Raw genomic sequence first — 23543 nt, 5'->3', positions numbered from 1 at the left:
GCCACAGTGAAAAGCTGATTGTCTAACACCCCATGATATCTAAAATGGGCTTTCAGAAGTGGATGACCCCTTAAATGTAATCATAACAATCCTGCTGTGACAGCAGCTTTTCCTTGTCCAGCAGCCTGTATAAATGAACTTGACCGTTTATGAAGCCATCAAGTAAATCCAATATTCTCATGATCTTAAGAGAGTTGTCCAGGTTCGAGTTAGTAGTGGTAGACCCTCTGTTCAGGATCCCCATCCATTGTCCTGAGTGGGGAGCTTTTACCAACAGCGTCTATCGCTCTGGAGGACCTGTCCTACCCTGAATTACACAATCAACTTGTAATATTTAATTTCCCCTGTAGAGGTGCTGCAGGGAAATTGATCACTTGCTATTAGATTTCTCTATAGTTTACATCACTTGGGGTCCCACTTTAAAATCTATTTATTGTGAAGGATTCCTTATAATAATTAGGGATTATCCAAAATGTTGAACCCCTTTATTGAGATTATGCATATGGAGAATAAACTGTGTCTACTTAAAAAGGACTTGTCAACTCTGGTGACAAATCTGTGTAAAAATCCCTGATATATCCATTCTGCATCATTTATCTTTCAAATTCTGTTGTAATGTTCCTGTGCTATTCCTGCTGGAAACCTATCACTAAATGAACCTTCACTGTCTAATCTGTGCTAAAAGCACCTGGTTGACTAGGGGAATCGTAATGCACATTTATACATACATTTCCAGCAGGAAGAACAGAAGAATAGCAGACATATTTCAGAAAAGAGAGCATTGCTGTTTATTAAAAGGAACCTGTTATCATGAAAATGCTATCCAATCTGTGGGCACCATGTTATAGAGGAGGAGGAGCTTAGCGGATCGATATATAGTTTTGTGAGAAAAGATTCAGTATAACCAGTGATTTAATCCTCTGCAGTTTCTGAGATGTTTGGTCCAGTGGGCGGTCATATCAGTGACTGACAGCCTTTTTTGTATCAGTGTGCATACAGAGACTGCTGTCAGTCACTGATAGGACCGCCCACTGGAGCCAAAATCCCAGAAACAGCAGAGGTGTTGATGCTGAATGAAATAGGATATAGTGAATTTTTTTCACAAAGCTAGATATCAGTCTGCTCACACTCTACATCAGGGGTGTCAAACTGCATTCCTCAAGGGCTGCAAACAGGTCATGTTTTCAGGATCTCCTTGTACTGCACAGGTGATAATTTAATCACCTACACAAATAATGAGTTGGTGATTAAATTATCACCTGTACAGTACAAGGAAATCCTGAAAACATGACCTGTTTGCAGCCCTCGAGGAATGCAGTTTGACACCCCTGCTCTACATTCCCTATAATTATGTCTTTAGATTGTGGGCGAAAACCAGAGGAACCCCAAACAAACACCTGATTGGCTGAAGGCATCCTAAATGTCCTAAAAATGACTTTGATTGTCTATTGGCACATAGGTAAAACAGTCATTGCTGCTGGTATATTAACAGACAGGATAATGATACAGGTGTTATTCCATGTGTTATATCATGTCTAAGTTTTACTGTTTTGTCTTTGACCAGGGGCTTCTGTGAACTTCTTGCTTAGAATGCAACGTCTGGAAAAGTATCCTCTGGACCTTTATTATCTGGTCGATGTCTCCGCTTCAATGTTTGCCAGCATCGAAAAACTTAATGCCATTGGATCTGACCTGTCCCAGAAAATAGCAGACTTCTCTCATGACGTCAGGTTTGGATTTGGATCATTTGTGGAAAAGCCTGTTTCACCATATATTAGCATTCATCCCGAGAGATTAAAGAACCCGTGCAGGTAGGTGAGGACGTTCGGGGATACATTGTATTCATTACAGGCTTTAAAGCCAATCTTGTGATTGATTGTTCCAGTGCATCGAAAATGAAGAATCAAGCAACTCTTAAATAGGTTTATTCAAATATCTGTGGTTTTGTGCATAAAGCTCCCATGCAAAGCTATGTGTCTCCATGGTAAAAAAAAAACAACTACATTAGCCAGGTACCCCAAAGATGCACCAGTATCTAAACCATCTTCTAGCATCCATATAACCTTTGCATTTTGTATTATCTTATAACCCTTAGCATCAAATAACCTTTGACATTTTTTAACACCTAAAGATTTTTAAATGATATTTTTAAAAAAGGTGTTACTGATCCCCGGGGAGAGCAGAGCTTTGTGAGTCCCCATTTGTCTTTACTGCTTGGTCCCTCTTGATAATCGTGAAACGGCCACTCAACCGATCACTGGCAGCACACTTGATCCATCTCAACTAGTGATCTACTTGGTGTCATTTCCTGGGTCCTCATGGAACAAGTATAGACCAGCAGGGATCCAGGATGTAACATGCCAGGGTATCAAAACCCAAGAAAAAAACCCAAAATGAGTACCGTATATACCCTGTAGTAAATAATTAGTAACAGTACATGTAAATAACATAGGGTACTTAGTTAACACTATTTTGAAAAGCATAAGAGTCATCCCACTGCGACCAAGTGTATCGGGACAGTCTCATCCTCTAGTATTAAGACTTTACCTACTGACAGCCAACCTCAATATGATGAGCTTCAGACACCTGTCCATGGGAAGCTATTTAGATGAAATGCCCAGCTCAAAAAGTGGGAGCCACACCCATGTTTGTACAGAGTACAAAAAACGACAGCAAAACCAAAGAAATGAGCCGGAGCATAAGTTTGTGTTTGTGCAGTGTGTAGGATCACTTTCACGCTAGTCATTTCATAGACAAAACCCAAGAAAAAAAACAAAATGAGAATATATATACAATATAGTAAGTAAATGGTAACAGTACATATAAATAACATAGGCTGCTTAGGTAACACTATGTTAATTGGAAAAAAAAAAAAAGCCATCCCACCACGACACAATTAACCGAATCGAGAACGCCCTGTCTTGATACCAGGGTATTAGTCAATTGAGTATCACAATTTTTTTTTTGTTAAATGAATCAACTTTTAAAGAGAATCTGTCAGCTATATGCTGAGAGCAGCATAATGTACTGACAGGGAGATGCTTTATGTAGGGGCAGAGAGCCTTATTCTAGCTATCTATCAGGGATGTGTCACTTGCTCAGCAGCTTACTGTAGTTTTATTACAATAAGTGTTTTATCAGCAGGAAATTATCACTGCGGGACTAGGTGTCACATGCCAGGTAGTCCTGCTAATCTGTGTGACCCTGCCCCAACCACTGATTGGTTAGATTGTTGACAGTGTACAGAGGAAGCTGCCAATCAGAGGTGTGAGTGGAGTTCTACACAGATCAGCCTTCATGGCACTGCTACATCAGCAGCAGAGAAAACAGGGATTTTGTCAAAATAATACCAAGCTGTCCAGTTAGTGATGCATCGCGGGAATCGGGGTCTCAGCCCCTACATCATGGTTTCTGTCCGGTTGACAGGTTCCGCTTAAATGGAGAACCCTTCCAGTGTGTTCTGGGAATTCAGCCACAAACTAATGGTTTACTGTTTGTTTTTATTAAAGGTAACTTCCCCCCCCGTTCTCTTCTTAGCTGGCTGGTCACTATTTTGCATCCATTGACATGCCTGAGAGTTTTGTAGACTCGGCGGGTCTTGTGTAGTGACCTTGTGACCATTGTTTCTTTCCAGTGTCTATGAGAAGGACTGCATGCCACCTCATGGATTCATTCATGTGCTCTCCTTAACAAGCAATATTACACAATTCCAGCAAATTGTCAGTAAGCAGAAAATTGCCGGGAATTTAGACAACCCAGAAGGTGCGTTTGATGCGATGCTGCAGGCAGCAGTTTGCCATGTGAGTATGCGTTATTAAATATTATGTCATATCTATTCACACACTAGCAATCCCATTTTTACGGCATTTCCTTTTATGTTTCAGAAAGAAATTGGCTGGCGGAAAGAAGCAAAGCGCTTAATTATATTGATGACAGATCAAACTTCTCATTTAGCACTTGACAGTAAACTAGCCGGGATTGTATCCCCGAATGATGGAAACTGTCATCTCAAAGACAACGTTTACACCCGAGCGTCAGATATGGTAAGGACCTGTACAAGAGGAGGAATCGGCCTCATTATTGTAATCTTCTTTCCCAGCGCAAGTGATTCAAGTGATCAGAAAGGTTCTCAGGAAGAGGGAATTGCACGCACGTGTGGCTGACATACCCAGAAGATTTCACATTAATTGGGCTACATGCTTAGCTTTGTATACACTGGCAGCTAGTCATGACAACTTCTGGTAAATGTACCTCACACGTATTTAAAGCAACCTGCCTTGTTCTCACATGACATAATGGCATCTCAAACTATTTTGTAATGAAAATAATTAAGTAATATGCAATTAAACAATTGCCACCACTGTAATATTATCATAGACTATTTCTACATATCAGTATTTAAACATTTATATGAAATAAAGACTCTTTAAAGGGACCCTGTCTGCAGGCAACATATTAACCCCTAAGTGACAACCAATTTGGTACTTAAAGGGAGTCTGTCACCCCCAAAATCGTATATGAGCTGCGGCCAGCGGCATCAGGGGCTTATCTACAGCATTCTGTATTGCTGTAGATAAGCCCCGATGTATCCTGAAAGATGAGACGTCTTCTTCTTGTCTTCTTGCCGCGGCTCCAGCGCAGGCGTACCTTGTCTGCCCTGTTGAGGGCAGAGCAAAGTACCGCAGTGCGCAGGCGCTGGGCCTCTCTGATCTTTTCCGGCACCTGCGCACTGCAGTACTTTGCTCTGCCCTCAACAGGGCAGACAAAGTACGCCTGCGCTGGAGCCGCGGCAAGAAGACAAGAAGAGGACGTGATCGTATGAAGATAGGAGGCACTGGACCGGACCGCGACGCCCATCGGACCCAGACTGCAGGGGGATCAGCCCTGGGTGAGTATAATATAACCTTTATTTCTCATCAGTCTCCGCAAGATAAACAATCCAGTCTTAAATACGATGCGGTGATTCCTCATGTGTTTAATGAACACATGCGGAATCACCGCGCATACAACAGGGGGCGGCGCTTTGGGCGGAGCAGTGTATCCGCTGCATCCAAAGCGCAGGGATTCCGGAACGTGGAAACATACCCTGAGGGTTCTGCGTAGGATCTTAGTTGTTCCCAGCATTGCGCTTTAACGGACAGAGAGCTCAGATGTTGCTCCTGGGATCTGTTGTAGCCATTATTACAACATAGGGGTCACTGCTCCAAGTGCTCCTATCAACACTGCAATCACTGTTGCCTTCACCTTCCAAATCTTCTCCAGTTCTCCTTTGAGGCCCTGGTATTTCTCCAGCTTCTCATATTTCTTCTTTCTGATGTTGCTGTCACATCTATTATCATTGCTGTCTTCTGCTCCTTGTCTACTATCACAATGTCTGGTTGGTTAGCCAATACCTGCTTATCCGTCTGGATCAGGAAGTCCCACGGGATTTTAGCCCCTTCATTCTCCACCACTTTTTCTGGGGTCTCCTACCTGGACTTAGGGGGACTTAACCCATATGCTGTGTAGATGTTCCTGTATACAATTCCCGCTACTTGTTTGTGGCGTTCGGTATATGCTGTTCCTGCTTACATTCTGCATCCTGCCACTGTGTGTTACATGGTTTCTGAGGTTTCTTTGCATAGTCTGCACCTTGGGTCTTGTCTTGTGTGGTAGATTCCTGCTCCTATGGATCTGGTACTTAGTGCTTGCTCTTGTGCCGCTATGATTAGTGCCTCTGTGCTGTCTCGGAGTCCCGCTTTCTCCAGCCATTGGTAGGATTTCTCCATGTCAGCCACCTCCATTATCTGTCGAAGGTACATCCCATGCAGCGGCTTGTCTTGCCATAGTGCTTCATGTTCTGTTCTTCCTTCCAGATCTGTTGATGTTGCTGCCTTAGGCTTTCTCTCAGCATTTCATCTTTTGGTGCCATTTTTCTGATATATTCCTGGATACTCCTTGTTTCATTTGTGATGGTGGCTTGTATGCTTATCAAGCCTCGACCACCCTGCTTTCTGTTGGTATAAAATCTTTGGGTGTTAGACTTAGGGTGGAGACCTCCATGCATTGTGAGGAGATTTTGTGTCTACACATCTGCAGCTTCCATCTCTTCTTTTGGCCAGCACACACAGCAGGGTATCTGATAACTGGCAGGGCATATGTTGATTGCGCGATTTTTATTCTTCCCATTGAGCTGGCTCTTCAGGACCTCTCTTACCCTTTGATGGCATTTGGATGTTGCTGCTTTTCTTGCCTCCTCATAATGGTTGCCATATCCCTGTGGGATGCCAAAGTACTTGTAGCATGTCTGTACGTCTGCTATGTGTCCTGCTGGTAATTCCACTACATCACTACCTTTCCTCTCTTTATTACCAACCAGCCGCACTTCTCTAGTCCGAAGGACATCCCAATGTCTTCACTGTAGATCCTTGTCAGGTGGCTCAGTGAATTGATGTCTTCGTTCATTTTTCACATACAGCTTGATATGTCATCCATGTAGAGGAGGTAGCTATATATATATATACACAGTCATGGCCAAAACGTTTGTCACCCTTGAAATTGTTCCAGAAAATGAAGTATTTCTTCCAAAAAATGATTGCAATTACACATGTTTTGTTATGCACATCTCTCTTTTGTGTGCGTTGGAACAACACAAAAATAACAGAAAAGGGCAAATTGGACATAGTTTAACACAAAACCACAAAAATGGCCCAGACAAAGTTGTTTACACCCGCAGCTTAATATTTGGTTGCACACCGTTTGGGATAAATAACTGCAATCGATCGCTTCCTATAAACATCAACAAGCTTCTTACACCTCTCAACTGGAATTTTGGACCTCTCTTCTTTTGCCAACTGCTCCAGGTCTCCCATATTTGAAGGCGCCTTCTCCCAACAGCAATTTTAAGATCTCTCCACAGGTGGTCAATGGGATTTAGATCTGAACTCATTGCTGGCCACTTCTCAACTCTCCGGCACTTTTTTTCCATCCATTTCTGGGTGCTTTTTGAAGTATGTTTGGGGTCATTGTCCTGCTGGAAGACTCATGACCTAGAGTGCAAACCTAGCTTTCTGACATTGGGCACTACATTGTCACCCAAAATCCTTTGATGTTCTTCAGATTTAACGATGCTTTGGACACAGTCAAGGCACCCAGTGCCAGAGGCAGCAAGACAACCCCAAAACATCTTTGTACTGCCACCATATTTGATTGTAGATACTGTGTTCTTTTCTTTGTAGGCCTCATTTCCTTTTCGGTCAACAGTAGAATGATGTGCTTTACCAAAAAGCTCTATCTTGATCTCATATGTCCATAAGATGCTTTCCCAGAAGGATTTTTAGCTTACTCATGTACATTTTGGCAAACTGCTGTCTAGCATTTTTATGTTTCTGTGTCAGCAGTGGCTTCCTTATCGGTCTCCTGCCATAGCGTTTTATTTCATTCAAATGGATATATAGTTTGTGCTGACACTAATGCACCCTGGGGCTGCAGAAAAGCTTGAATTTCTTTGGAACTTGAGTGGTGCTGCTTATCCACCATCCAGACTATCCAGCCTTGCAACCTTTCATCAATTTTTCTCCACCTTCCTTGTCTATGGAGATTAGCTACAGTGTCGTGGGTTGTAAGCTTCTTGATTATGCTTATCACCGTGAACAAAGGAACATCAAGATCTGAAGAAATGGACTTGTAACCTTCAGACTGTTGATATTTCTCAACAATTTTGGTTCTCAAGTCCTCAGACAGTTCTCTTATCCTCTTTCTGTTAGTTATCTTAAGTACGATAAACTGCCATGGCAAGTTATGAAAATGGGGCGTTAATTGTCAACATAAACTCTGTTATATGTGTACATAAAATTTTTCTCTATAACATACTTGCCAGAGATTGGGCAGGATATTTGAAGTAACAGGTTCCCTTTAAAGCATATCTACCATGTTATCTACTTGCAGACTATCCATAGACTTTAAACATCGAGTTGGTCCACATTTTACTCTGCAGTGATGTTGTAAAGCATAATTTCAAAGAAAGCAGCTGCAGAAAATCAGCAAGCCATCAGACATATCCGGGCTAACCATAGAGAAGGCAGAGATAGTTTATTACCATCTCTGCCTTCTTGATTGCTGTATACACAGTAATGAACGAGTGCTGTGCATGCAAACCTTCAGACCAAGTGATAATGTGAGCTGACCGGGATTGAGCAGAAGCTGCTGAATCCTAGCAGACCCAGTTCTGTACTGTTAAAGCAAAAGGCTGAGTTTGTGCAGTGTCTGGGGCTAATATACCAGTATTGTTAAGTATATAATTCCACATATGTTAATTCATAGTTTTGATGCCTTCAGTGTAAATGTACAATTTTCATAGTCATGAAAATACAGAAAAATCTTTAAATGAGAAGGTGTGTCCAAACTTTTATTCTGTACTGTATGTCTTTTTTTCTTTACATTTCAACCCCAGATTTATATATTAAAAAAAGGAATATAAAAGCAACATGCAAATTAGGCCCCATGTGCCATGAACAGAGGAGGAAAAATTGATTTGAATATGCGAGTGAGAATTTTTTTTAGAGCCGTTAACACCGTGTGTAAAAAACGATACAGTCAGGCACATGGCAAAATGGCCTGATTACACAGGGGCATCATTACATGATGTTCAGAAAGAGAACAGTTTGGGGGAGCTAGGAACTCATGCTATACAATAACTGGAGTTTGAAGGGAATTATACTGTGGTTGGTATTCAACTAAAATGGAAATTTGGGCGGAGAATTGTGCTGAGCGTCCAATTATCTGCTCTCTAAACAGTGCTGATTGGCTGTAAGCAGATGACTGACAGCAAATCTCAATGCTCTTCTCAAGTGTCTTTTTCAGCAAAATCCTAACTACAGTAAGCAGCTGCCCTGACTGTACTAGTCGCTCTTAGCACCAATTTTTAACCCTGTCTCACTACGTCTGAAGACACCAAGAGATGACAAGTATCTCACAGGAGGAGATTACAGGGAACACTTTGATGTGGGCACGTGGCGGTGTAAACACTGTGTACCGAGCACACAGGAGCTTGCTTATAAATTGTGGGTTTAGTCTTGAAATTACATTTAGTGCATTTTTTCCTGCTACAAGCATAACTTTAAAGTGAAGCGTAAACTTCTTAGGAAATTGGGATCACGGGACTAATAGGGATGTGGGTTTAGTCACAACATCCGGTAGTTTGCAGCTGCCTGCTTCCAATTTATGTTGTCTCATAAATAAAGGAGTCATTAGTCTTTAGTGTAATAGGGTAAATTGTCGAGTAAGGAAATTAAAGGGTGAACATGAGCAAAACCTTTAGGCTATGATCCCACAATGAGCTTTTGGTGCGTTTTTGATGCTGCATATTTTTGCTGTGTCAAAGATGCAGCATCTTAGGCTGGAGTCACACTAGCGAGTTTTACGGACGTAAGAGCGCAGAAAATACGTCCGTAAAACTCGCCAAACAAACGGCACAATTATTCTCTATGCCCCTGCTCCTATCTGCCGTATTTTACTGATCAGTATTATACGTCTTTCTACGGCCGTAGAAAATCGCAGCATGCTGCGTTTGTCACCGTATTGCGCAAAAAAAACGCCAGTGAAAGTCTATGGAAGCCCCAAAAATACGGATTACACACGGACCAGCAGTGTGACTTGTGAGAAATACGCAGCGGTGTTAGAGAGAAAAGCCGGTAATTCAGTGCGGTGTACAGTAAAATCACACTGACAGCTTACAGTAGAATATGTAGAATAAATGTGTACACATAGAATAGGTATATATATATATATATATATATATATATATATATGTCAGTGAGACACATATACTGTATGTATATATATTATTACTTCATACAGCGCTAGATAGCTTTAAAGCCGGTAATTCAATTGCCGGCTTTTGCTATCTCCTTCCTAAACCCGACATGATATGAGACATGATTTACATACAGTAAACCATCTCATATCCCCATTTTTTTGCATATTCTACACTACTAATGTTAGTAGTGTGTATGTGCAAAATTTGGCCGTTCTAGCTATTAAATTAAAGGGTTAAATGGCGGAAAAAATTGGCGTGGGCTCCCGCGCAATTTTCTCCGCCAGAGTAGTCTAGCCAGTGACTGAGGGCAGATATTAATAGCCTGGAGAGGGTCCATGGTTATTGCCCTCCCCCCCCCCCCCTGGCTAAAAACACCTGCCCCCAGCCACCCCAGAAAAGGCACATCTGGAAGATGCGCCTATTCTGGCACTTGGCCACTCTCTTCCCATTCCCGTGTAGCGGTGGGATATGGGGTAATGAAGGGTTAATGCCACCTTGCTATTGTACATTAAGCCAAATTAATAATGGAGAGGCGTCAATTATGACACCTATCCATTATTAATCCAATACTAGTAAAGGGTTAAAAAACACAAACACATTATTATAAATTATTTTAATGAAATAAAAGCAAAGGTTGTTGTAATATTTTATTGTACGCTCAATCCACTCACTGAAGACCCTCGATCTCTAACAAAAAAAACAAAAAAAAACAACAATATCCATACCTTCCGAAGATCTGTAAAGTCCCACGATGTAAATCCATCTGAAGGGGTTAAAATATTTTGCAGCAAGGAGCTCTGCTAATGCAGCGCTGCTCCTTGCTGCAAAACCCCGGGGAATGAAGGTAAAGTAGGTCAATGACCTATATTTACCTTCATTTGCGGTGAGGCGCCCTCTGCTGGTTGTCCCTAGATCGTGGGAACTTTCCTAGAAAGCTCCCAGGCTCGAGTTCATAAGAGGCGCCCTCTGCTGGTTGTCCTCATATGAACATATGTATATTGTTGGTTTATTATTTTTTCCTTGTCACAGAGCGAGGGTCTTCAGGTGGATTACCAGAATAATAAAATATTCAAACAACATGTGTTTTTATTTCATTAAAAGACTTTTTAATAATGTGTTTGTGTTTTTTTAACCATTTCAGACTATTGGATTAATAATGGATAGGTGTCATAATTGACGCCTCTCCATTATTAATCTGGCTTAATGTCACCTTACAATAGCAAGGTGACATTAACCCTTCATTACCCCATATCCCACCGCTACACGGGAATGGGAAGAGAGTGGCCAAGTGCCAGAATAGGCGCATCTTCCAGATGTGCCTTTTCTGGGGTGGCTGGGGGCAGATGTTTTTAGCCGGGGGGGGGGGGGGGGGGGGGGGCAATAACCGTGGACCCTCTCCAGGCTATTAATATCTGCCCTCAGTCACTGGCTTTACTACTCTGGCGGAGAAAATTGTGCGGGAGCCCACGCCAATTTTTTCCGCCATTTAACCCTTAAATTTAATAGCTAGAGCGCCCAAATTTTGCACATACACACTACTAACATTAGTAGTGTGGAATATGCAAAAAAAATGGGGATATGACATGGTTTACTGTATGTAAACCATGTCTTATATCATGTCGGGTTTTGGAAGGAGAGAGCAAAAGCCGGCAATTGAATTACTGGCTTTAAAGTTATCTAGCGCTGTATGAAATATTAATATATATACATATATGTGTCTCAATGACATATATATATATATATATATATATATATATATATACCTATTCTATGTGTACACATTTATTCTACCTATTCTATTGTAAGCTGTCAGTGTGATTTTACTGTACACCGCACTGAATTGCCGGCTTTTCTCTGTAACACCGCTGCGTATTTCTCGCAAGTCACACTGCTGGTCCGTGTGTAATCCGTATTTTTCTGGCTTCCATAGACTTTCATTGGCGATTTTGACGGTGACAAACGCAGCATGCTGCGATTTTCTTCGGCCGTAGAAAGCCGTATAATACGGATCAGTAAAATACGGCAGATAGGAGCTGGGGCATAGAGAATAATTGGGCCGTGTGTAATGCGTGTTTTACGGACGTATTTTATGCGCTCATACGTCCGTAAAAGTCGCTAGTGTGACGCCGGCCGTAAAGTAATCCAGGCTAGAATCCGGACAGAATCCTGCTGCATACCACATACTCTAAATAGCTACGTTCCACCCATGAGATTTTGGTGAGTTTTTGATGCTGCAGAATTTCTGCACCTACTATTTAAATCGGGCTACTTGCATTTTTTTGCTGCATTTTTTTGTGCGTTTTTTTTAACATGCGTTTTTTTTTTTGCTTTGACAAAACTTTATTGACATACTTAGGATTTCATGCATTTTTGCTGTGTTTCTGCTGCGGAAACGCACTAAAAACAGAAGTGTGTTTTTTACCTAATGCAAGTCTACGGGAAATTCCGCACAGAAAACTGTAGAGTTTGCTGCGAATTTGAAACAGGCACCGAGGGTCAGTTTACGCAGCATTACAAAGAAGCACAGAGGGCACAAGATCTCTATGAGGCTATGTGCACACGTTGCGGATTAGGCTTAGGAATTTCTGGTGCGGATTCTGCCACTCCTGGCAGAAAATGTACCTGCGGATTTGTCGCATTTTTTGTGCGGTCTTGCAGCGTTTTTTTGTGCGTTTTTGCTGCGGTTTTCTTGCGGGTTTGCTGCATTTTTTACCCCTGCGGTTTTCTATAATGGAATGGGTACAAAAACGCTGCAGATTCACAAAAAAGAAGTGACATGCTGCTTCTTTTAATCCGCAGTGTTTCCGCAGTGGATTTTCCGCAAAGTGTGCACAGCATTTTTTTTTTTTCATTGATTTACATTGTACTGTAAATCAATTGCGGATCTGCAGCGTTTCTGCACTGCAAAAAACGCTGCGGATCCGCAGAGAATCCGCAACGTGTGCACATACCCTAAAGCTCATCCATTTTGCTAGAACTACAGTATAAGGCTGGAGTCACACTCAGCGTAAGACAATACGGTCCATATATTACGGCCGTAATACGCTGAAAAGTCCCCAAAATAGTGGTCCGTAGCTCCTCCGTAGGCAGGGTGTTTCAGCGTTTTTTGCGCATGGCATCCTCCGTATGTAATCCGTATGGCATCCGTACTGCGTGTTTTTCTCGCAGGCTTGCAAAACCAACATACGGCTATACAAGGGATCCATGTGTAAAAAAAAAAAAACATATATACTGTCTATATATATATATGTCAGTAGACACATATATGTATATATATTATTACTTCATACAGCGCTAGATAGCTTTAAAGCCGGTAATTCAATTACCGGCTTTTGCTATCTCCTTCCTAAACCCGACATGATATGAGACATGGTTTACATACAGTAAATCATCTCATATCCCCATTTTTTTTGCATATTCCACACTACTAATGTTAGTAGTGTGTCTATGCAAAATTTGGCCGTTCTAGCTATTAAATTAAAGGGTTAAATGGCGGAAAAAATTGGTGTGGGCTCCCGCGCAATTTTCTCCGCCAGAGTAGTAAAGCCAGTGACTGAGGGCAGATATTAATAGCCTGGAGAGGGTCCACGGTTATTGCCCCCCCACGGTTAGTGCCAGAATAGGCGCATCTTCCAGATGTGCCTTTTCTGGGGTGGCTGGGGGCAGATGTTTTTAGCCAGGGGGGGGCCAATAACCATGGACCCTCTCCAGGCTATTAATATCTGCCCTCAGTCACTGGTTTTACTACTCTGGCGGAGAAAATTGTGTGGGAGCCCACGCCAATTTTTTCCGCCATTTAACCCTTAAATTTAATAGCTAAAGCGCCCAAATTTTGCACATACACACTACTAACATTAGTAGTGTGGAATATGCAAAAAAAATGGGGATATGACATGGTTTACTGTACGTAAACCATGTCTCAAATCATGTTGGGTTTTGGAAGGAGATAGCAAAAGCCGGCAATTGAATTACCGGCTTTTAAGCTATCTCGCGCTGGATGAAATATTAATATATATATATGTGTCTCACTAATATATATATATATATATATATATATATATATATATATATATATATATATATATATAGATAGTACATATGTTTTTATTATTTTTTGAGCACATGGATCCATTGTCTAACCGTATGTCGGTTTTGCAAGCCTGCGAGAAAATCTCGCAGTACGGATGCCATACGGATTACATACAGAGGATGCCATGCGCAAAATACGCTGACACACCCTGCTTACGGAGGAGATACGGACCACTATTTTTGGGACTTTTCTGCGTATTACGGCCGTATTTTTATACGCTGAGTGTGACGCCGGCCTACCAGTGTTGAAAATCCGCGCAGAAAATCTACATTGTGAATTGAGTGACGATTTTCATTTCACATCTGCGACCTGTCAGTGTATGGAGTAAATTTTCACAGCAAGTTTTATCCATAGTATTTCCACATTGAAAATGACATAAAAAATATAGTATTGGAAGTAGATATGACCATTAAAAGTTTGTGGGGGGCAGAAACCAAGCATAAGAACTATGAGGAACAATCTGAAATTTGTTTGGGCAGGGATTGGAAGTAATTTTAGTATTTAAATTTTTTTTTTTGTTTTATCGGGATCAGATGATATTTGCTGTATTTGGAACACAGTTTACACACATGTGATTAGTAACATATGTCGCGGTATACAAAATGATATTAACATTCCTGTTTGGTTTATGTGTTACAAATTCTGTTGTTCTTTCCGTCTTCTGGACAGAAGAACAAAATTCATAGTAGTGCTGGACAAAGTACATTCTGTACACCAGCATGCCCTCTCCCCGATATACGGAAATGGATTTTTATTAGGGTCCATTGTTGTGTTCAGTTAAAATAAGTTTCCCTATACAGAGATCATGTAAAAGCAATGTCAGGAAACAGGAATATCAAGCACCGTCCATGATAACACACTTGGTGGAGTCATACCCAGCTGCACAACCTGCTTCATGTTTTGAATAGTTGATGGAATTGTATTTCCTTACAGGAGTATCCATCTCTGGGTTTGCTGGGGGATAAATTGGCAGACAACCATGTCTACGGTCTATTTGCTGTCCGGGGAAGCACCTTCAATTGGTATAAGGTAAAAAAAAATAAGGATTGTAGTTCTTTTAAAAGATTTTTTTCTCTTTAGTTGTAAATGACTTTTGTTCTTTCACTTTTTTATAGGATCTTTTACCATTGCTGCCAGGAACAGTAGCCAAGAAACTGGATGACACTACGTCAAATATTAAGAATGTGGTGGTTGAAGCTTACCAGGTCAGTGCGCAAGGATTTTGGTGGTACGAAACATGAGCCAATGGATATTCAGTCTTACCTGCTGCTCCGTTTAGCTGGAATACTTAATTATCGAGCACAATTGATAGCCTAACGTGCTGATCCAGAGGGAGGAACAACTCCACAAGGCCAATGCTAATTGCCAAAAATAGAAAAAGTAACAATTCAGCCCACCACTTATGTGTTGGAGATACTGTAAGTATCCATGGAGACTTCAAGGGTGAACAATCTGTGGTCTGGGTGTGGTGAGCGGAATATACACTGGTCAGGCTTCCAGGTCAAATAGCTTTCAATGGTCCAAAAGGGGATGTTCTCCAACACCAAAGAAAAGTAGTTGCAACTTAGCCTTTAAATGCTACATTTTAAAAGGAACCTGTCAGATCCCCCATGCTCTCCAACCCAACAGCATTTGTGTATTTATTGCTAATTTCCCTTCCTAACCAGCTCTTTGTCCTGTTAGTCACCTAAACACATGCCTTGTCTGGGCATTCAAACCGTCCTAGTAGGTTAATGGTTGCTGCTTCCTCTGTAAGAAGTAGTTCCAACCCTCGCTTCAGAGGTATGGATCAACACTGAAGGTGCTGCTTAGATCCAAAGGAGATGGTAGCGGACCTTCCAGGTAAATCAACAGAATTTGTTTTATTGAAAAGTATTATTAAATGAACACCCTTGGGTAGTGGACAATCCTTTTAACCAGTTCCCGATCGCCCACTGTAGATAAACGTCGGCACTTGCTGGGCTTTGTGCAGCGCTGACGTTTATCAACGGTCGACAGTCTTGCAGCACTCACGACCCCCAGGGTCCTGCAAGCATTGTGATTCCGGTGCAGAGTTTTAGCTGTGACTGGAGACATGAAGATTACACCTATAAGCCTAATTGCACCTATAAGCCTGTTTTTCTTCTGACACATTATTATTATTATTTATTTATATAGCACCACTACTTCCACGGTGCTGTACATGAGAAGCGGTTATGTACAGAGTTATAGATATCGTTTACAGTAAACAAATTTACAGTGACAGACTGGTACACAGGGGAGAAGACCCTGTCCTGGCGGACATACATTCTATGGGATAATGGGGAAGAGACAGAAGGTTGGGGGTGCGGCAGCTCTGGTAGTGGTGAGGCGGCAGCTCTGGTGGTGGTGAGGCGGCAGCTCGGTTGGTGGTGAGGCGGCAGCTCTGGTGGTGGTGAGGCGGCAGCTCTGGTAGCGGTGAGGCGGCAGCTCTGGTGGTGGTGAGGCGGCAGCTCGGTTGGTGGTGAGGCGGCAGCTCAGGTGGTGGTGAGGCGGCAGAATGGTTATTGCAGGCTGTAGGCTTTCCTGAAGAGATGGGTTTTCAGGTTCCATCTGAAGAATCCGAGGGTGGTGGATAATCGGACATATCTACTGTGTTGGTAAATTTCGCTTGATGAAATGGCGCTTTGCTGTTCGGAGATCCATGTGGTTCACGGGGGACCGTGAGCAGCGCTTACAGGGCTTTCTTTATGCATAGGAATCGATTAACCTATTGTGACAAACCCAATCATGAAATAAAAGGATGGACACCACTGTAATTATATCTAACGTAATCTGTGATGTCTTCTCTGCAGGCACTTCTCTCCGAAATGAGGATTCAAGTGGATAATCCGATGAAGGGCATTTCTGTAAATATTACTGCTATATGTCCAGATGGGAGCAGACATTCTGGGATGGAAGGATGTCGTAATGTACAGAGCAATGATAAGGTACAGCCAATCTAAATATTCTCCACAGCTGCAGAAATGCATCGCCTGAATGAGCTCAACTAACCTCATGGAAGAAAGGCAGCCATATTTACCATCACCAAGTCCCAATATGAATGCACTACAGGATACAGCAGACCACCATGATAAAGGCTTACGCAGCAGAGGTGCAAAATACTGATGAAATAACCGCTCACACACCTATCATTCATGGAGGAGGGCGGCCTAGTGTCATAAGTGCACACGGAGACGTATAGAGCGCCAGTCACACAGATAAGTGTAGTGCAGTGTCTATCTTATAGCCTACTGGTGACCCCCATACTATTAGAACAGATGGGCTGACCAGCACTATGTAAGTGCTCCCCACAGGCACCCTAATTCTCCAAGCCAAAACTAAAGCATCCTCATGATTTCTTCTTGGTTTTAATATATTCTCTGATGCAAAACAAACACTTTCAGAAACCTCATTTTTGATCAATTCCTTGTCATTGCTGTTAAATTCTGTACACAATCTCCATTTGGGAGCCTGAAATGAGGAAAAAATCCTCTGTGCCCATCACGAAGCGAACAAGGTGTACACATTAATGAATAACATGACTGAGTGCAGGTATGAAATGACGATTCTGGAGCATCTTCTATGTTCCTCTGTGGTTCCTATTAGAAACTCATGAGTTGACTCCTCCTGGGTGATGTCATTATCTTGCCAAATGTGTGTGTCTCTACGCTGTCGAGACTGGCAGAGCACTGATTGGACAGTGTGAGAGTTTGGGGCTCGGACTGCCCTCGTTTCGCCCATTTTCTTTATGGATGCTGGCAATTGTGTTCCTTTGGTCTTACAGGGTGCATGGATAATTGATCTCTCAGCACTATGCACTTATTGAATCCATGATTCAGTGACTTATGAATATACTACGGAAATTGGTAAAAAATGTTCTCTCATAGAGGCAATTGCCTATGGGGACATGTAGTGATATACTGACTGACTATAAGGTAGACTTTGTAGAAGTGATGCATACATATACAATGTTTGCGCCATCCAACCTTAGAATATGAGGGGGTTAGTAGATCTGTGAACAGATGAATATGTAATGGTGAATGCACCTAATAGGCTCTGAATTCTGCAATATATTGCACTATAATACTAGGTATCCTTCTCGTGGATGCCACCGATTGTGATGTAAACTACATGCACTATTTTAATACTATTGTATGACATTGTTTTTGTAAGGTGGTCCTCCACCCAGTGCAGACCATCAAGGCAATCTTGATTTTTGTATTTGTCTGTTATTGTTATTTTAGACATATCTAAATAAAGAATGATTTTATAAGGTTGGCATAGTAATTTGCACCAGTTTGCGTCCCTAGGTCTTTGGTCTATGGGACTTATTATGTGTAATAATGTGAGAGTTTGCAGGGACACGTCCCCAATAGTGATGAGTGAACGTGCTCGGATAATAACGTGTTATCTGAGAATGATCCGGTGTTATCCGAGTGTCTTTGGCATCCTCGGATAATATGTTCCCGCGGCTGCATGATTCTCGGCTGTTAGACAGCCTGTTTGTTAGGGAATCCCCTCATGTCTAACAGCCGTAAAACACGCAGCCACACGGTTTCAAACATATTACTCGAACACGCCCAAGATATTCGGATAACACCCTAGCATGCTCTGATAACACGCTATCCGAGCACGTTCGCTCATCACTAGTCCCCAACTGGTTACACTCAGTGCTCAATGTATTCCAATTTCAACTAGGATTGACGGAAATTGCACAATGAATAAGAAAAGATGCTGCAGAATTGGGAAATTAAAATATTTGCTGAAACACATTAGCGGAGGTGCCATGTCCTTTTTAAAGAAACAGTCCAGCATTTCTGCACCCCCATCTAATTGTGTATCACACGGTGCACTTCTTTTATATATGTTGGACTTTCTTCCATGTAGTTCAGCCTGCTGTTCACTTCAGAATCTCTCTTGATTCTTGTATTGAACCTTGCATTGTATTCCTTTATGCTCTGCTATAAATCCTGTGCTACGTCAACGGAATGTGGTAACTCTGTGGCTAGACTCACCTCTAGTTTCCTAAATAAGCTGCTGCTGAACTGTGATCTCCTACATTCTAAAGCCTGGAATACACTTTAGATAGCTGTCGGTCCGACTCTCCATTACATAGGCGAGCTCAGCCAGCTGGCCGAGCTCTCCTGTGTTCTCTATGACAGAGCCTCTGTCATATATCTCTGGCAGTGGTTTATATTTTCTGTCTTCCAACATCATCTATAGTGAGACAGTCTGGAGGCCGCCATACACATCAGACTGTCAGCTAGACCTGTAGATATCTGTATGGGAGCCTTAACCGTGTGCCAGGAGCCGTCCAAGCATCATCAGTATCTATGATAGAAGTTTTTATTTATCCCAGAGAACTTCAGTGGTATTATCCATTCAATTTCATCATACAGGTAGTTCTGGTGACCACCTTCAGAGAACATAAAGCCAGGTGATTCCCAGAGGGTCACCATGAGATCACACAACCCAACTACAGAGCTGCTATTTTATTAATATGGAAATAAAGATCCATCATTAACCACTTTTTTCTGTGTATGTCAAAGAAGGTCATAGAAATAAATAACAAAGACTCGCCCTGCCCCATCTTCTTGGACCCAGCATAAGAGCAGAAACAGATTTTTTGCATTAAAAAGATACTTTTACCATTTACCTGGGACCATCTGAAACTATTGGAGATATAGCATGCCTGCAAAATGTAAATTTAATGTACAGTATGTTTGTTTCCCATTTTCCTGTCACTACAGCCATTTCTTTAAACCAAGTTCATAGTGATTTTGCTATGGATACGGCCTCCATGTATTACATCAGATACATCATTTTATAACATTATGTTTTACTGTTACAGTAACAAACAAAATTAAAATCCAAATAAACTATTTTTCTGCATGTTGCTATAGTGGCAGAATTTGACATCTCACCAATTCCCGGCCTTTTTCTTTGGAAGAGTTCTGAACCATTCTAAGCCTCACTTTATGGCGTGTGTTTGACCTTGCTTCGACCTACACATCTGTTATGGGAAATGATTGCACAAACTGTAGATTATAAGTGTCAAACTATTCCATCTGCACTTCCCACCTTCAGTTACTTTTTTCATCATTGCAGTCTGTTGCCAAAATGTCTGACCGTGTCACAGTCCAGGCTCCAGCAAATCTTAGAATGGTCGTTCTGTGAGTCTCTACTTAGTGGTGTAGATGTCCTATTGAGGATCCTTCTCTAAGACGTAGTGCTCACAGCGGCTTCACAGACTTTTTCTGCTTCATTAAGGGAACCAAAAATTGCAAATGTTTGATGTGTTGTTTTTGTTTTTTTACTAAATCTGGGGCTAAAAATCATTTTTGCTGTTGAGTTTCAGTAAACATTTTGCACACTTGGCTGTTACAGGCTTTTTGTTTGCACGCACCTTCAACTTTGATGTGGACTGTGGTCATGTATCAGCTGTGAGGAGCTCAGAAAAATGCAGATAATAAAACATGTCTGTATTTTTCTATGAGTTATTTCAAAACTGTGACCATGATCTTCTATTTCCAATATCTCAGTGATTTCCTTTGGTTGGGAATATTCCAGTATATGAAATATATTGATTTCAAATGTTCATGTGTGCCATGTACATTAATTTGCCACACGCTTGGTGACCTTTTAATACAATTTTTGAAGGATTTTTTTTTTTAATTTGCCTTTTAGAATACATTAAGCATGTTTCTTCTTTTATTTTTTTAAACACTCTTTTCAAACACTCAGGTTTCATGCGTTTTCCTGTCTGATATAGGAACCAGTAAGAGAATGCAATTGTTACCTAGAGCATACTTCGTTTTTTAAAGTTAACACCTAGTATGTGAAAAATGCACAAAAAATTGGAAAAAATCGCCACAAAAACATTGATCTAAATATTAAGTAAATGTAATATCCTGTACATTAATCCAAAGTAAATATTCCCAAATGGTTTTACAACCATTCTGCTCGTCAAAATGCAGCAAAAACTGCAGGAAAAATGCTAAGTTTAAACTGAGCGCAATTTCAAAAACAAAACTCTGTTCAACCCCCCAAGTGCATCCCAATGTGCTCATTGATTTAGCATTGTCGTAGAGACTAGTGTTGAGCCACCCCCCTAGTGTTCGAATTGGGGCGTGTTCAACGAATGTTCGTCGAACGTTCGACGAACACTGTCGAACCCCATTGAAACCAATGGCAGGCAAACACAAACACATACAAACACATAGAAAACACCTTAAAAGGTGTCCAAAAGCTGACAAACTGCTCAGAAGACACAACAAACACATGGAAAAGTCACAAGTACATATAGTCAAAGAAAAGAGGTGAAGGAGTAAAAGGAGGAGGAGACACAGATATAGGCATGTCATGCCCTTCTAAAATCAAGAAAGGCTGGAGTAAAAATCTAAAATCAGCCTACCAACACCCAGACGTCGTGACAAAAAAGTTTAAAAAAGGAATATCTTTAGGTAGAATGGCGGGTCCATTCAGAACACTTTCCTTAGAAGATGTAGTGGTACCACCGTTGGGAGTCGTGCCAAAAAAGGAACCCAATACATTCAGACTAATCCACCATTTGTCATATCCAAGGGGCAGGTCAGTAAACGACAACATCGATGCCGAACCAAGTACAGTACTGTATACTGTACCTCCTTTGACGATGCAATCAGGCGGGTCAAGAAGTTGGGAAGGGGCACCCTAATGGCCAAAACAGACATTGAGGGGGCGTTCCGGTTACTACCTGTGCTTCCGAATAGTGTCCTCCTATTGGGCTTCTTCTGTGAAGGAGCATACTACATAGATCGCTGTTTGCCCATGGGGTGTTCCATATCCTGCTCACTATTTGAGGCGTTTAGTTGCTTCCTCAAATGGGTCGTCATGGACGTTTCTAAGGGGGCATATATTATCCATTACCTCGACGACTTCTTATGCCTGGGCCCAAAAGATTTGCCACAGTGTGAATACATGCGGTAGTCCACCTATGAGAAGGAGAGAGCTGGAGGGAGAACAGACACCCCAGAGCCGAGGGGAAAGGAAGAAGGCAGTGTAGCTTGCTTCATGTTGGGGTACTCTGCTGAGTAGCAGATACTGCTACTAGGCCCAAAGTATTGCCTGGGCTAGATGCAGTTAAAAATTAGTGCTTAGATAAACAGGTGGTATAGCTTGCTTCGTTGGTGGGGTACTCTGGGCCTAGTAGCAGTGTCTGCTACTCAGCAAAGTATTGCCTGCGCTAGATACAGTTAAAAATTAGTAATTAGATAAACAGGCAGTGTAGCTTGCTTCATGGGTGGGGTACTCTGCTGAGTAGCAGAAACTGCTACTAGGACCAAAAGGATTTCCTGGGCTAGATGACTAGCAGACACTGAAGCTTAGGCGAAGGGCCGCACCCAGGTTTGCAGCATTGTCCCACACGGCCTTCCCTGGCTGCAGGTTGAGTGGAGACAACCATTGATGGAACTCGGTCTCCAGAGCTGACCACAACTCCTCAGCTGTGTGACTCACATTTCCCAGACATTTCAAGGTAAACACCGCCTGATGCCCTTGAGCCCTGGTGACAGCATAGTAAGGAGGCATTACCAGACAGGCTTTGGGTGCAGGTGGAGGACTGAGAGGAGGTTGAGGAGGCAGAAGCAGTGGAGGAACTTATAGATACAGAGGATCGACGCGCAACTCGTGGGGACGGCAAAACTTGGACAATAGCCCCTTCTGCTGTCACCATAGTTACCCAGTGCCCAGTCACCGACATGTAACGCCCCTGTCCATGTCTGCTCGTCCAAGTGTCTGTGGTGAAATGCACCCTGTCACACAGAGTTTCTCAAGGAAGCGGTGATGTTGTGTGCGACATGCTGGTGTAGCGCAGGCACAGCTTTTTTTTGAGAAGTAGTGGTTACTGGGCATCTGGTACTGGGGCACCTCGACAGACATAAGGTCTCGAAAATCCTCTGTGTCCACCAGGCGGAAAGGCAGCATTTCTGTAGCCAACAGCTTGCAGATGGTGAAATTCAACCTCTTAGCTTTGTCATGGCTAGGAGGAAATGGTCTTTTACTTGTCCACATCTGAGGGACCGAGGGCTGGCTGCTGTGCTTAGATGGGGTTGAGTAGGGTGTCCCTGGCAAACTGCTGGTCTGTGAGGAAGGTGCAGGCGGAGATGTTATGTTGCCTTGATCAAAATGTGGTGGTCTCGATGTCGGAGAGCGCTCAACACCAGCTAGCTTCACAGGCGGGCTACTCCGCTGACGTGCAGACACAGCTACTAGGCTAAAACAATTTACTGGGTTAGATGCAGTAAAAATTTAGATACACAGGCGTGGTAGCTAGCTTCACAGGCGGGCTACTCAGATGACAACGAGACATTGCTACTAGCCCAAAAGGATTGGCTGAGCTAGATTGCACCAAATGCTGTGACAAACACTTGCACAGCACTGGCACAGACCTGCCTGGCAAAAAGTGCTATGAACTGCTGTAACCTACCCTGAAAAGGGCTGATATTACAACTAGTCCCGACTCCCTAAACCTATCTCTCTCTATCTAACTACAAATTCGCTCGCAATTCACACTCTTAGACTGTATAGCGCCCACAGCAGCAGCGGTGCTGTCTAACACTAAGCTGCAGCAGTGAGGAAATGGTGGCGACGGGGCAAATAGCTGGTTCTTATAGGGCA

At 42.3% G+C, this 23543-nt stretch overlaps 1 protein-coding gene across 1 annotated transcript in view; it reads left to right on the top strand.

The window, feature by feature from the left end:
* ITGB8 (integrin subunit beta 8) overlaps positions 1-23543 on the top strand; it is a 130896-nt gene that overhangs the window by 86972 nt on the left and 20381 nt on the right. Inside the window, exons 4-9 of the mRNA XM_069729820.1 lie at positions 1565-1811; positions 3635-3800; positions 3885-4043; positions 14820-14915; positions 15002-15091; positions 16700-16834. Of these exons, the coding sequence (XP_069585921.1) occupies positions 1565-1811; positions 3635-3800; positions 3885-4043; positions 14820-14915; positions 15002-15091; positions 16700-16834 (893 nt within the window). The remainder of the gene's footprint in view (positions 1-1564; positions 1812-3634; positions 3801-3884; positions 4044-14819; positions 14916-15001; positions 15092-16699; positions 16835-23543) is intronic.

Source organism: Ranitomeya imitator, chromosome 6 (genome assembly GCF_032444005.1).
Source record: "Ranitomeya imitator isolate aRanImi1 chromosome 6, aRanImi1.pri, whole genome shotgun sequence".
In the NCBI taxonomy this organism is placed as follows: domain Eukaryota; kingdom Metazoa; phylum Chordata; class Amphibia; order Anura; family Dendrobatidae; genus Ranitomeya; species Ranitomeya imitator.
Note: the sequence above shows the minus strand (reverse complement) of the source record. Positions and strands in the feature narration are given on the sequence as shown.